Source organism: Trachymyrmex cornetzi, unplaced genomic scaffold, assembly GCF_001594075.2.
Source record: "Trachymyrmex cornetzi isolate Tcor2-1 unplaced genomic scaffold, Tcor1.1 scaffold122, whole genome shotgun sequence".
NCBI lineage: Eukaryota > Metazoa > Arthropoda > Insecta > Hymenoptera > Formicidae > Trachymyrmex > Trachymyrmex cornetzi.
The window spans coordinates 174,591-190,608 of NW_017295784.1; the positions used below are offsets into that span (position 1 = coordinate 174,591).

At 35.5% G+C, this 16,018-nt stretch overlaps 1 protein-coding gene across 1 annotated transcript in view; it reads right to left on the reverse strand.

Annotated features, from left to right (window-relative positions):
- LOC108769287 (uncharacterized) overlaps nt 1–16,018 on the reverse strand; it is a 36,846-nt gene that overhangs the window by 9,283 nt on the left and 11,545 nt on the right. The window contains exon 2 of the mRNA XM_018520184.1: nt 567–1,226. Coding sequence (XP_018375686.1) covers nt 567–1,226 — 660 coding nt within the window. The remainder of the gene's footprint in view (nt 1–566; nt 1,227–16,018) is intronic.

A 16,018-nucleotide genomic window follows, 5' to 3' on the forward strand; every position in this document is an offset into this window, starting at 1 on the left:
GATAACGATACTCTACGTCGATTATCTCGACGGTTTTACGTCGGGACCAGGTGCAACGTGACGCGCGAGTACTATTACATTACACACATTTGCTCGTATCGTCTGGCATAAGTCGCGCATAAAATGAGCGCTTTGTCGCGAGGGCGAAGGCTCCGTTCGGCACGGAAATATTCTGTACGGCAGCACTTTTGTCTGCCTTGTCCGCAAATAACGAAGAAAAAAAAAAGAAAAAAAGGGAGAGAGAGAGAAAAACGACAGATTGTAAGATTGTGGCGCAACGAGCGTAACAAGTGGTGAAGAACGCAACACGGGCGACTGATTCACCGTGTAATACGAAACGATAATTTATCCTCCTTAAGTACACGCTATTTCCATGGGCGTTTCTCTTTCTTCTCCTGTTCATTGTTCACAATAATATAGCGACCGCCAAATTGTAACGTGGCTTATAAATGCAAATAAGGAGTAGTATAAACACAATTTTAAGGATACTCTGTAAAATTTAATTCGTTCCTTTAAGCTGCTAAACGATACAGTACGAGTCGAGTACAATGGGTGCTGATACCAACCTGCTATACCGAAGAGAATGTAGGATAGAAGTAGTATAGTCGTGAGGTAAGACGGAATTTTACATCCTCTCGCCATGGCAGTGACGACAGAGGGGTTAGCGACGGCGGTGGTCGCGATAGGCGAGGTTCGTGCGAGAGGATGGACGGTAGTCGTCTCGGTTCGATGGACCTCGACTTCGGCGTCAACGTCGCCGCTTCCGCGAGACCGCCGATCATAGAATTGATGAAGGCGAGGATGGAGACGGTCGAGGCACATCTTGTCGTTCTCCTCCTCTTCGTCGTTATCGTCATCGTCACCGTCGTCATTCTTGTCGTTCTCGACGGCCTCGTCATCGCCGCTATCGTCGTCTCTGCTATCGTTGCTATCGTCGCTACCCACGTCATCGATGTCCCTTCGATGGTGGTATCGTTGACGCGACAGTGAATGACGATGACTACGATAATGACGATGACAGAGGTAAGGCGGCGAGTGGCCACCGATGACCCCGCTGTCGTTGCAGGGAACTTTGCTCCTCGCTACCGTCAAGCTAATCTCCTCGACTGATATCTCGCTCGCCTCGTGGCATCCCCTATCGTTGACCTCTCCTTCTTGCGTTTCCTCGGCAGCGCGGGCGACACCACCTGGGCCCAAACTCTGTTCGCGCACGTGCCACTGCTTCCCTGAAACCAGATACCCGTCCGGGCGGCCGTTTATAATGTGTTTTATCTCGGGTGAAGACTTCGGGATCTAGCGAACCCCACCAGGCCCCACCGGGCCCACCAGGCCTGATGACAGGCAGGATGGGACGGCTGTTGGGCCGCGGCTGGATTCGCTTTTTAACGTAAAGTGCGCTCCTTTCGATTCGATCGCTTGCTGTCGGTTTATCATCGTATTATAATAGTATTACAATAGTTTTGCATGGTTTTGATTCTTTTTTTAGAAAGAAAGTGAGCACGCGCGCGCGAGAGAGAGAGAGAGAGAGAGAGAGAGAGAGGAGGGGAAACAGAGGCAGAGAGAAAGAATAAAAATATATCAATAAAAAAAGGTAATTTTTCCTGCATTAGGTTCAATTTGAATATAGTCGAATATTATGGTTATAGAAATAGACAAGGCGTTGTATTTTCAAAGATGCGCAAAGTAATGACGCTTGTATTTAAAAAATCGACCTTTTGTTGATTTTTTATTGGTCGTGCATTTAGGGTCGATTTTTTTATTGGTCCTACTGTCATATCATACATAACACAACACTTATCTAATTCCATCATACTGAATATGCAATATCAATGCGGTTCGCAAAAGACACACAGTTAACGAACGAGTAACACATGTGTTGGTTTGAAAAATTTCGATCGAAAGATATGAGCCTTGAAAGCGAATCAGTCCCAAGAAGTCACTGACAGCGATGAATCGTGGACTTCAGTGGAATAGCCGATACACGTCAAACTGTATGAGATATCGTAGAAAAACTAAACGTGCATTACTCAACCGTTTCTCATCACGTGCGAGTCATTGAGAAAATGGAAAAGTTAGACAAATGGGCTCTCCATAAACTAAAAAAATATAGCAAAGAAATATAGCGTGTCGATTGGAAGTTTACAATTCTTTTATCGACTTCTCACACAAGACAAAAGGGATCCTTTTTTTTTTATACGAGATTGTATATGTAATGTGTGACGAAAAATGGATTCTACAACAATTGCCAACCCGCTCAATGGCTTGCTGACAAAGAACATACCAAAGCAAACTTTTCACCTAAGAAAGATTGGGATGACTGTTGGCGGTCTATGTTGGTGGTTATTTTCAATTTTTTCTCAAGTGGGGTGAAATAAATAAGACATAGAAATGTTGTGTAAGACATCAGAAAATGCAATGGAAAATGGAACATGAGACGATTAGTAAATACATATACATAAATATATATAAATATATACATGACGTTATGTTGCTTTATGACGATACACGATCACACGTCACCGTCGCGTCGCCGCGTCGCAACAACTGTTATAATATTGAACTAGTTGTAACATGAAACTCTTCTTCATGTACCATTTTAGTCGAAAGTGTCTTCTAGGAATTCATCGCTCTTTTCCAGAAATTCAGATTTTATAATGAAAGTATAAACACGTTTACATAACAAATTGAGAAAAGCATGTCATATTTGCAAATTTTTATAAAATAAAATTTATGTTAAATAAGATTGCCGCATTATAAATTCATTATAAAAGTTATCAGTTTCATTAAAAAATTTCACATGAAATGTATAATAACCTAATAATATGAAGTAATATTTACATTTATGATAAACAAGAGTTATTAATTTCGACTCTCGTTCTTAATAATCAATGCATAATTGACTATTGAATGACAACAGAATGAATATTGTCGATGTTTTAACGTATATAAAAGAAAGAACAGTTTTGCTGAAATGTCTAAAAAAACAAGATATAGATATAAAAATCATTTTGTTGGATCATCAAAATAATTACGTAGAACGCTTAAACGGTAATATCAATACTGCAAAAAGTTTTAACATTTTAGCAACCAGCTTAAACGTCCTATAATGAAGTTGCTTTTAGATTTGTATATAGCTCAATTTTTAGCAAAAAATATATATACAGGATGTTTGAAAAATAATGATAAATTTTTCACATAGAGGCAGAATGGACCAAACTGAGAAGAAAATTCCTCTACCATTTTGCAATTTTCGCAATAGTTAACAAGATATTAATTGCTAAAAATTGCCGAAAATTGGTCTTCAATAATTTTTTACTCAAATACTGTCTTTACAAACTGAAAAAAATTGAATGAAAATTCAATAGCTCCTAGCTTTCAGCGCTGTGATACGGCGCTGGATCTTTGCTTTTACGTTTCAAAAGAAAAGATTTCCTTTATAAAACGGTGCGATTAGCGACGAAAATCGGTTGTACGACAATCCGAAAAGAAGAAAATCATTAGTTCGACCTGGCGAATCCTCGAAAGAGGTTGCGATTACCCAGTATTCACGCAAAAAAAATTTTATTGTGTATTTAATGGGATTACAAAGGCAGATATACTACGAGCTATTAAAACCGGGTGAAACAATTACTGCTCAACGTTATTAAGACCAACTGGTGTGTCTGAGTGATGCCATTGAGCAAAAAAGATCGTACACTGGCAAGTGATACTACTTACATGACAATGCGAGGCCACATGTAGCGAAAGCGACGAAGAAATTCATCTGTGCGTCGGATTGGGAAATATTGCCGCATGCGGCATGTTCTTCTGATCTAGCGCCGTCGGATTATTTATTCCGATCGCTACAGCATCAGTTAGCGGATTCTCACTTCCAAACAGAAGATGTGAAAAAATGTATCGATGATTTCATTGAATCGAAACCGCAGTCTTTTTTCGAAGGTATCCGCCAATTATCTGATAAGTGGCAAAAATGTATACGAGAATTAATTTCGGTAAATGTACACCTCGATATTAGATGAATGTACACTCTAATATCAATAAAATTGGTTTACTTTAAAATCAGGCATAATTATTTCTTCAAATTATTTTTTATGAGAAATATGAAACAACATTATTGTTACTACAAACGAATTATTAACATTATTTTCATTAAAACTTCCCTTTTAAAAGCAGATGAGTTCACAAAGGTAAATCTGAAGGTAAATCTGACGAATAATGTGAATGAGAAATTGACATTCCTAAAAGTACAGGAATTCCGGAAAACATCTCTAACAACGAAATTGGAAATTTGATTGCTTTATGAGACTACGATGTAATCATTTGCATAATTTGTATTGTGGAAAATAGCTGAAATGGAAAGCATGGACAAGTTACCTACATCGCGCCGGAATATCTTACTTTCGCTCATAGCACAGCTGGCTATCGTTATTGTAGCAGACCGACTGAAGTCCCATCGGAATGCTCCCATTTATTAGTTTTGGATGTCATGGTTCTTTTCTTTCGACCGAACAATTACCCTTCGCTTTGGGATTATTATTGAAATACCTAGAAAAGAATGCTGTTTTTGCTAGTTGTAAGGTATTATTATTATTAGCGTCACTTTGAAGTCACCGATGGCTCAATCAGTCATATTTTAATGATCAACTGTAAGGCACATTAAAATACATGGGAGAGACTTTATCATTATAAAATTATTATTATTAACGACTAAGATAATATTGATGACATAATTTATGTATTGTTAAAAATAAAAATGAGAATAACGTTGATAGAAAGAAAACTTGAAGTAGAGATAAGTCCATGTTCAGTCTTGATTGATTATTTTCTTGACATAACACGATATTGATAGCAGGTAAAGTTACGATGACGAATAATGAATCGTGATATAGCAAGTGGCGAGCAAATAGCCACGTTACATTTTGTATCGCGTAAATGACAGGCCGTCGCGTACGTGAACGGACATTTTAGGTAAACCGATCAATTTTGTGATGAAAAAATGATCGAGAAGTACACGTGTTTTACCGCCTGTACGGGCGCGGCATGCACGACAAAAAAAACCATAATCGCGCACAGGAGGAACCATCTGCGGCTTCGAAAAGCATGATGCGGACCATGTGCCGGCTGCCAACGATACTCAGCTTGCGTAGCTCACCGCGTTAAGTCGACTGCTCCAAATCCGCCTTCTATATTATATGTTACATTGACGAAAAATCCAAAAAAAGAAAACGAACAAATTTTATGACAAACGCGGTAATATTCAGAAGTAATTCGCTCGCACATCCATTGCCGTTAAAAACAATAGAAACTGATGTGAAAAATTAATTCTGCTATTCAGGGCACCTATCATGGAATAAAGTCGGAATGGATTCCGATTGGAAAAAAAAAATTATTCTGTTTTCCCCAGAAAACACAATAGAAATCTAGGGAATAATTGAATAATTCCGATCGGAATCCATTCCGATTTTGTTCCATAATAGGTGTTCAGGGTATCTATCATGAAATATGTCGGAATGGATTCCGATCGGAATTATTCCGTTTTCCCTAGAAAACACAATAGAAATCTAGGGAATAATTGAATAATTCCGATCGGAATCGATTCCGACTTTTTCTATGATAGGTACCCAGGACATGTATTATGAAATTATTCGAAATGGGTGCCGACCGGAATTATTCCATTTTTTTCTTAGAAAACTCAATAGTAATCTAGGGAATAATCAAGCAATTCCAATCGGACTCTATTCCGAATAATTCTATATACGTACTCAGTTTTCTTTGTCAGTTTATGTTGATAAATTGATAACTTATCAAATTAAAATTTTACACTATCAATAAGTAAGATAAAGCAGTTTAATGATCTAATTCCGGTGATTTCATATATTATGTTCAATAATTAATAATATAATTGTTAATGCACAGGCATACTTCACCTGAAATTGACTAAAACATGTTTTTCATCAGCTTTTCATATTTTCTGAAATTCAATTCGCGACAAATTCGCCTTTTTCAATCGCTTGTATCCGTAAATTGTTGATTTTTTTAATTGATCAAAGAATCTGTCATCTGATACTTTTGAAAGATTTTCTTTCTTTCTTTTTTCTGCATTTAGGATGAAAAGGAGGGAGGTGGGCGCATATACAAGATTTGAAATCTCATTGAGATCTACTTTCGCGAAAAACTGTCCGATTTAATGAATGGCATGTTTTCAGCTTTCAGATTTAGTACCGTATGCGGCAGGTAGAAACATTTGCGTGAGAATATAGTGAAATCCGGAAGTAATTACCGTGCAGTAACCGGCTTTGACGCAATCGCGCGAATGTGAGTGACGTATCGCTTATATTATACATTTTCAGCGATTCGTTAATCCTACTCGTTTTTTCGTCGCTCTGTATTATTTGATACTGCAGTAAACATGCATGAAAAATAATAAATCACTACGTGTTAATTAAAAAATTAAAGTTAAAAAATACGTTTCGCCGTTATATATCTCTTCTGTTGTCAGCTAAACTGCTTAATTTTCGCTCCCGAATATCCATTATTTTAAGCATTTAATGATATTTTCCAAATGCGAAATTCTAGTGGGAGGAGGAACAATTTTCTCAACCATCAGCAATCACGTTTTCACACACGGACTACTCGTCTCGTGAAGGAAATTGTGCATTTCACTCCATTACAGTCCTACATCACAGTCGTTTTCAAACACAATTTCGACCGAAAATCTCAGAACGATATCGCGGAGATCTAATTGATTGTGACACATTGTACAACGATGTTATCAATAATATACGTAAAAGGGGTGGTAGAAGTGGGCGCGTGCCAGGGCCGATCGGGACATAATCGCCTCGCGATGCGAGCGTTGCGAAAAGCAGGTAATGGCGTTGAAGTGCATTCGGCAGCTGCTCGCCATGAATACCGACATGAATACCCGAGGTGGACGAGGTGGACATGTGCGATCCCGTCTTCTTTAGACACATGGCCCCGCCTATGAGTGCCCCCGAGCTCTATCGAGTGGAAAAGATACGTCCTGCTCTAGTCCAGCATTATATTATCGAGAGCGCGTTGCTTTTTTATCTATATCATCGATCGGCACGACCCTTCCTCTCTATTCCTCTCGATAGACGTCTCGATTACTATCCCTCTCTGAGCAAGAAGAAAAGAGAGAGAAAGAGTTGAAAAAACTTCGAGAGCAAAATTATATTCCGTATCTTGGGGGAATCCTTTTCTCCTCTTTGGGGGAAGGGAATTTCGCTACGCAAACATACATTTGTAAAAATCATGCAGAAATCAAAGATAATGATCGTTTTCTTCCGGCTTGCGCGGAAGATGATCGATCGAGATTAACGTAGCGTGAAAAACGATAATAACCGAATAGCAATTACGGATCACTTCCGATCCGATGATTTCTGTTGATGATATCGTTAGACATAGATCCATCAGCCACCTGGCAGAAATTGGCTGCGCCTTTCCAACCTTGTACTTTGAAAACTGCGATACATTTTGCCATTGAGCGCAAATTTTATCACGGGAATCGATTTCGAGTGTTTTGTTCAGAATAAGGTCCGATCCCACCAGTGCAATGTAATAATAATTTACTATTCTTTATTTTTTTTGTAATCCTACACTGAAAAAAAATATAGTCAATTTTAATAAATATTTAGTTGAATACTGCCAACTAAATATTTATTAAATATAAAGATATATTTATTTGATACGAGAAATGTTAATCTGATTTAATAATCATTTTTTTTACTGAACAAATATTTATTTACTGTAAGTAAATGTTTAGTTGGCAGTACTGAATTAAATATTTATTAAAATTAACTATATTTTTTTCTCAGTGTAAGAATTATGTCCGTTTGTACCAGTAGTTGTCTTTAATCTTGGTTTAACTTATTTTTTATCTAAGTTCTAAAAATTAAAAAAGGAAAAAATAAATTAAATCTAAATTAAAGTTAATCTATATTGGTAAATGGACATTAGAAAAAGATAAACAGTAATCGAGTTAATCTTACAGAGGTGAAACCGGACCTTGGACTTTGATGAGAGTTTGCTGGCCCAAACACAGTAAATAGGAGAACATTCTTGTTTCCTCGTCGACATATCTCTCGGAACTTATAAATTTTCGTGTTTGGACGAGTCACAGCTGGTGCGGACCGGTCTCACTGCTATTCGAGACCCTTCTCTATCCGGAAAATTTCCGCTTCCCCTCTTTCTTTCTCTCAGCTCTCTTCCTCCGTCCATCGGTAGCTGCAGCTTTCAAAAGATACGTGACTCTAGGCACACCCAAAGATTTCTCGCATATATGCTGTCTAAGAATCTTGAGACTTATCCGATGATGTAGGATATAATACGTTATCCGATGATGTAGGATATAATATGAGACACAGTGCGACGTCCTATGCTTTTGTAGATAGCCAAACAATTGTGCTATGACTGATTGCGACTCTATTAAAAAATCAATCAACGTTTGATATCAAATTTAAAATAATATAATTGAGAGAGAGAGAGAGAGAGAGAGAGAGAGAGAGAAAGAGAGAGAGAGAGAGAGAGAGAGTGTGTGTGTGTGTGTTGAAGATGACAATAATATTAACTAGAATTCTAATTAAAAAAGGAAAAAAATTTCGGGTTGAACTTATTATAATTATAGTTGAGATAATCAGAATTCTGATTAATATGATAAAAATTGTCTAGTTCATCTATTTTTAACCAGAAAATTGTTCTCATTGTAATTGACCCTTTATTCGCGTTGTTAAGCTTGGTCATTAAATTTTGTTTTTTAAATTCTAAATTGAGATAAATTCTTCTGAGTTGAAAATATTCTGAGGTGGAAATAAAAATAGCACGTTATTTGTTAAAATAATTGTTCGTTGCTCGAAGCTGGAGCGCACGCGAGTCTGCAAGCGTAAGCGGACGTTGCGCTAAAAAGCATGCAATTAGAAAATAACCTAAATTCAAGGCGATTCGCGATTCGCGTTAAGAATTATTTCACCAGTCGGTCGAAACGAGGAGAAACTTGAGCTCGGAAGGCGACACGACCGGCAGGGAAATGGCCAATTATTAGAAGGAACGTGGGTCGTACTTAAAGTCACTATACTGGTTAGGACGTTAGGACAATACGCTTTATGTCGCTCTCTTTCCCTCTTTATTACCATCATCTATTTCGTCCGAATTAGCACAAGAAAAACGTAACGTTATGTATAAACGCGTAGTTTTCACTCGTTTATTCGAAACGTGAGAAATTGCCTCGCATCACGGAGCAAGGACTCGAGATAACGGAGATATTGCGGTATAAATGGTGTATTTGCAATCACATACCGGATGTCTATCGTGCATTTATTTATTTATAATGTACCTGATGCCGGGACGTCTTTCTCGATCGCTTTCGATCTGGTACCGGACCTTGAAAGGAATTGAGTGAAAAGTATCGACACAGTGACTAGTCGCGACTGAATATTTGAACGGCGATTGACGTCACACCTGACGTAGGATTTTGCACTCGTATCATGAATAACGCGTCGTATGTGTGACACTTAGAAAATCATTTCAATAGTCTTCTCCTAATGACAAAGGTAAAACAGTACATCTATTATTTACACAGTCCGTATCGCCGTCCGTAAATTAAAGTCCGGATGAATCACGATAGAAACACGTGCGTGCGATAAGATTCCCCGAGAAAAGGTGCGTCTCCCCGATGGTGCTTAGATCCGATTGCTTTGACTTTTCATATTTAATTGTAATTCTTGGATAATACGTTAACAGAATATACATATGCTTAGTACAACTTTTTTACACATAAAACAAACAAATTAGATCGATTTCTTTACTGCAGTTGTATTATATGTATATAAAAGAATAAGATTATGATATATCATATCTTAACTACATATATAATTGTTAATTAGATGTGTTAATTTTTATTTATATTATATTTACTCTTTTTTATTTTTATCGTTACATCTCTATATTAATATATTTGAATTAAAATCATGTACAATTGTGATTTTTCCTTGGATGCAAATAAATTTTTGGTATCTTAAAAGTTGTTGAAGTTTCATCTTTAGTGAACTATATTTAAGAGACCGTAAACTTTTAAACGATTCGATTATAAATAAAAAATTTATTTTGAACAATTAACTATAGACAAATAATTAAACCAAGTAATATATAATACATAATGCCAATAAGAGCCAACATATGTGAATTAAATCAAAATTTATTAAACAAATTAAAGGTAAACGTTTCGACTCTCGATTTGAGTCTTTTCATCAGTACAAAATTCATTACTAGCGTAAATAAATAAATCCGAGAAATCTGCGTTTATATAAATATATTATGAATTAACAATTCGAATATACCGAATATCATAAAATTGCTGAAAATTACTTAATAACTAAAAAAATTAATTTAAAAAAAATAAACTTAAAAAAGCAAAGAACAAGAGTTGTTCACCGGTAAATCGATGCTAAATGAATAAGATTTATAGTTAAACGAAAAAGAAGACAAAAAAGCTGTTGAAAGATTTGGTCGGTTAAGCGCATATCTGCTAGTAGACATTACTGCAGTACAATCAGCCTGAAATAATTGGACGATAGGAAGATTAAAGAGAGAACTTCCTAAGGATTCTTTTGATTCTCTATGGACCAAGCGGGAATGTAAACAGTGTTTTATCTTCCCAAAAGTTCTGCAATTTTCCACATTAAATTTTAAAGTAAAAAAAATACTTAATTCAGTATTTTATAATAAAAAATTAATAATCTTATTATCTTGCGATTTAATGATTATTTAAAATCACATTTGCTTTATGTCCTTTATATCATATTCCTTGTTTTCGAATCTAAATGTTATAATATTAGAGACACTTCGTATTCTAAAATATTTAACGTTATTAGTGCTTGAATAGTGAGTCTGAATGAAATATGTTCTAACACTAAGAACATTCATTGAATCTAAGCATTATTACAAATACAATCGGAACGTTTCAAGAGAATACATATCTTGCATTTCATTTATTGTAAGTTACAAAATAAAAACAGTGCCTTCTGTGAGGTGGCTTCCCACCAATCATTCGAGAAGAGTATTGCTCAAGAGGAGATATCCATGAATGATATCACGATATAAGGAGCAGCCCATTGAACTTCGGCGTGGCGCATTTGTAAACATAACTCTAAACAACGGAATACAGACATCTAAGCGGCGGAATACAATCGAAAGCACCCACCTACTCATTTTAGCTTCGTTCATTTTCGCGTATATCCTAGTCCTTATTATAACGCATCGTAATGTAAGATAGGATTAAATTAATTATAGAAAAACGTTCTTTTCTAAAATCTCAGTTTACTAATTTAAGTAATGTTCTCGATAAGAGTAAATCAGACAATATTTCGTTGAAATTAAGAATAGCTCATTTAACTGATTTATATCACGCGTTTGAAGATCTCAATGACGAGCTGACGATATTAGATCCTAATGAAGCGCATGAATCTGAATTCATTGTTATACAAGAACGTTTTTATTTACTCGTGGCAAAAATTGAAGACATTTTAAAATCGTCAGAAATAAACAAAGTAAAATAATGGTAAAATAATGATCCAACGCTGATGTGCGAATAGGTAGTTCAGAGGTTTCGGTACCGATTAAAAAGCGGCGAATTAAGTTACGACTTTACCAACCTTTGACGGGAAATATGAAAGCTGGCTTTCCTTTAAGAATGCATTTCGCAGTATGATAGGTTCTCAATCGGACTTAACAGACGTCGACAAGTTACATTACCTAAAATCAGCCTTGGTTGGTGAAGCTGCTAATAAAATTGCGAATTTTCGCAATTGACGGAATAAATTAATTCACGCCTGAGATGTTTTAGAACGCTCGTATGGAGTGAAGCGCGTTTTAATTTCTCGGCATCTTAAGCCTATACTGAATTTGTCTGTATTAGATAAAGAAATTGCAAACGGTTTGACTACATGTTCTTACAGCGGATATAAAAAAAAAATGTATTTACAAGTGCGTTTACATGATGACAACTGATATTTTCAATGCATTTTTTGGCGTAAGAATAGCGAGTTTAGAACCTTTCAATTTAATACACTTTTGGTGTTGCATCCTCTGCCTACCTTGCTACTCGCATTCTAAAGAAACTTGCGGATGACGAAAAACAGCCCTATAGCTTCTGAAATTTTAAGCTTGCATCTTTATGTAGACGATTTATTAATCGGCGCTAACAGCATTGACGAAGCTCGTATGATTAGAAACAAAATAATTGCACTGCTTTCTCGAAGTGGTTTCAACATAAGACAGTGGGCTTCAAATAATGAGAATATTATTAATGATCTCGAGACTAATGCATTACACGCGAAATTCGTTTTTAATGAAGATCGTTCTTTAAAGGCGCTTGGTGTTGCATGGTGCGCATGAAACGATAAAATATATTATTCGGTGCAACTCATTAAAATTTCGAAAAAATTAACAAAGTGAACTATATTATCGGAAATTACCAAAATTTTTGATCCATTAGGTTTGTTAGGTCCTATAATTCTATATGTTAAAAGAATGATGCAAAATGTTTGGCGAAGTAATTTAAATTGGGATGAATCAATCCATGCCACAAAGCATTTACACGGAATAGTTAGAATTTGCTAAACATCAAATTTCTAATAGTTGAAAGTTACTAATAGAGGACCATTGCGGTATTCAACTGCACGGTTTTTGCGACGCTATACACGGAGATAATTTTTTCTTAGAATTTACCCTGAAAATATGACGGTTGTGGAACAACATTGTATTTTGAAGAATTTTAATATAAATCTCTCTCATTCATTAATAAAACTACAATAAAGTATAAAATAAATTTGATCAATTTTACTAAAATGCATGATAAAAATCTTTAAAATATTGTATTGCACTACAATCACCATATTTTCAGGGTAAATTTTAAAAGAAAATTCTCTTCGTGTAGTAATATTGGTTATGGCGCATGTTTCTACGTAAGCTCTTGTGGAAAATTTGAGAATACAATTGTCAATTTGCTTTGCGCCAAGTCACATGTTCCTTTAAGTCCGGATCTTCAATAGGGTTTTAAGCCTTAAGCCATAAGAAATGGAAGAATCACAGTCAAGATTATTCTTCTCGGATTCGACTGTAATTGGTCAATTTCTTACGGCTTAAGGCTTAAAACACCTATTGTAGATCCGGGGTAAAGGCTATTACTATTCTTCGCTTAGAGCCAACAAAATAACAGAATTAGATGTACATAATACTATTGACAGACTGTTAGAAAAAACGTGACAGAACATGCAAGCGTCAGGTAAAGTCGGCAGGATCTGCTCAGTTTCTGCCAACAATTTGTCTTCACATTATATCGACAGGCGATGTTAACAAAACACAAGCCTAATGCTGCCGTCATTTTCTGCTCGAACCTGCTGACAGTCTGCTATTCTGGGTAAATATCTTCCCTAATAAAACAATTTTTTGGTGCGATTCTAGCATTGTATTACACTAGCTAAAAACGCCGCCTCATCTGCTTAATGCTTTCGTTGCAAATCGGGTTACGGAAATTCAAAACCTTATTGATACAAACATGGTTAGGTTTTCAGGCCCTCCATGGTGCCTTAAAGTTAAAGGAGAATGGTTTTTTGAATTCATTCAAATGAACGAAATTCCCGAATTAAAAAAGAACGTATGTCTTATTACCGCTTCCAATAATTCTGATGTGTTTGAAAAGTATTCTTCTTATTCCAAATTACTTAAAATCGTTGCATATTACGTTTTCGATCTGCCAATAAATTTTCCGGGCCTTTGTGCGCGGAAGAAATTATTGAAGCTGAAACACGAGTAATAAAGATGATTCAAACCGACCAATTTTCTCTCTCTGACGAAATCAAAAGACTTAAGAATAAAAATCCTGCAGCTAAGTCTAAAATTGCTAACTTAAGCCCATTTCTAAACGACAAGTTTGCTATGTGTCGGAGTGCGTCTTCAAAAGTCGAATATGGCCTTATCGTATAAACATTCGATTTTGCTGCTGCCAAGTCGACACTACATCATTGTGATCGTATTATACGCGAAAGCGTATATCACGAGATGCATTTTCATTCTGGGATTCAAACTACTCTATATTTCCTTAGACAAAAATTTTGGCTAATCGATGGTCAAAATCAAGTTCATAACATCATACATATATGCAAACGTTTTAGGTTTAACGCTAGCGCAATTGAATATAAGATGGGAAATTTTCCATCATCTCGTGTATACATACGAAACTGTACCATTTACTAATACCGGTATCAATTTCTACGAACCCTTTATATCAAGGAAAAAAAATTAGTAACAAAAATCAAAGTATATGTATGCATATTCATGTGTGACAATTAAAGCAATACATCTTGAAGTTGTGACCGATTTATCAATTAATGAATTTATTGCTGCTTTGCGGCGTTTCATTGCAAGATGAGGTCTATCAAGTTAAATATATTTGGACAACGAAAAAAATTTTGTATAAGGTACAAATAATTAATTAAAAGAAATGTATGTTTTACTTAATTCTGAAAAACATCATTTTAAACGCGTCGTAGATGAATGTCTATTTACATTTGAGGACCTAAACACGTTAGTTATTTAAGTCAAAGGCATTTTAAATTCTAGATTCGTTACCGCAATTTCAATCGATCCAAATAACTTATTAGTCTTGTCTTCCGCTCATTATTTGATTGGTAGATCTATTCTTTACCAGAAAAAGACTTATTATCTACTCCGGCAAACCAATTATCTGTTTAGCAGCATATCACGAAGGTACGTCAAGATTTTTGGTCACAATGGCATCTTGAATATTTAAATGAACTTCAAACGCGAAGTAATAAATGGACCAAAGATGGACCAAAATTTCACGTCGGTATGATTGCCCTCATAAAGGATAAAAATCTACCTTGCATGAAATGGGCTTTAGCTGGCGAGGACGGAATAATTCGAATCGCTACTATTAAAACCGAATTCGGCGAAGTAAAGAGATCGACAAGATCTTTATGCCCTCTTCCAATCAAGCGATAATACATAACAGTTCATGTATCAATCAATAATTCACAAAAATAATTTTATATGTTGTAATGATTGTATTTAAATAAGGTTAGTTTTTTTCTTTCTTAATTAAGATTTGCTGTTGAATTATTGTTCGATACCCCCTCAATGGGGAAAGTATGGTTTTTGTAGATTCTTTAAAATGTTACGCACATATACGTATGCACTCGTTAGCACTCATTCTCTTACACTTCAAGCTTTCAGAGCATCAACTATGCGACGATGCGGATTTATCGATTTATTAAAAAAATAGAAAAAAGATCATTGTGCGCGCTGTCAAAAATATAAATTTGTTTTAAGACAATTATAAAATACTCAAGCGTTATCAAACGACTACAGGACATTGTTGAGCGTTCCCAATATATAAAAATACAAAAACGTTCTGTCATGAACGAAGCGTGCCGCATCGCTAATTTTCCTCAGGACAAGCGTAAAACATCCCTAAGCGTTGGAAAGAACATTCATTGACCATTCATTGAATCTAAGCATTATTACAAATACAGTTGGAACGTTTCAAGTGAATACATCTTGCACTTCATTTATTGTAAGTTATAAAATAAAAACTTATTAACCTGATATATATATAAACGTATTGAATTCATGCGAAATTTATAACTTGAGTATATTAAATTATCTCAGCTTAACCCTAGTAGGTCATTGTTATTTTTGGTTACCTTCCCGGTCACAGCAGGGTTTGTGAAACCCTACAACTTTGTCACATTATATTTCTGGAATGAATACGTATTTTTTAGCTCAAAACGTGTGAAATTTATACCTCGAAGTCAGACAAAGACAAATAAATATGAATCAAATAAATATTATTTTATTTTCAACTAATTACGATGCTTCAAAGAAATGATATTTGAAAAATTCGCAAAAAATATAACCACTTTAGAAAAAATTTTTTAATATTTAAATTTAATCTGGGTCTTAAAATTATATTATAAAAAGTTAT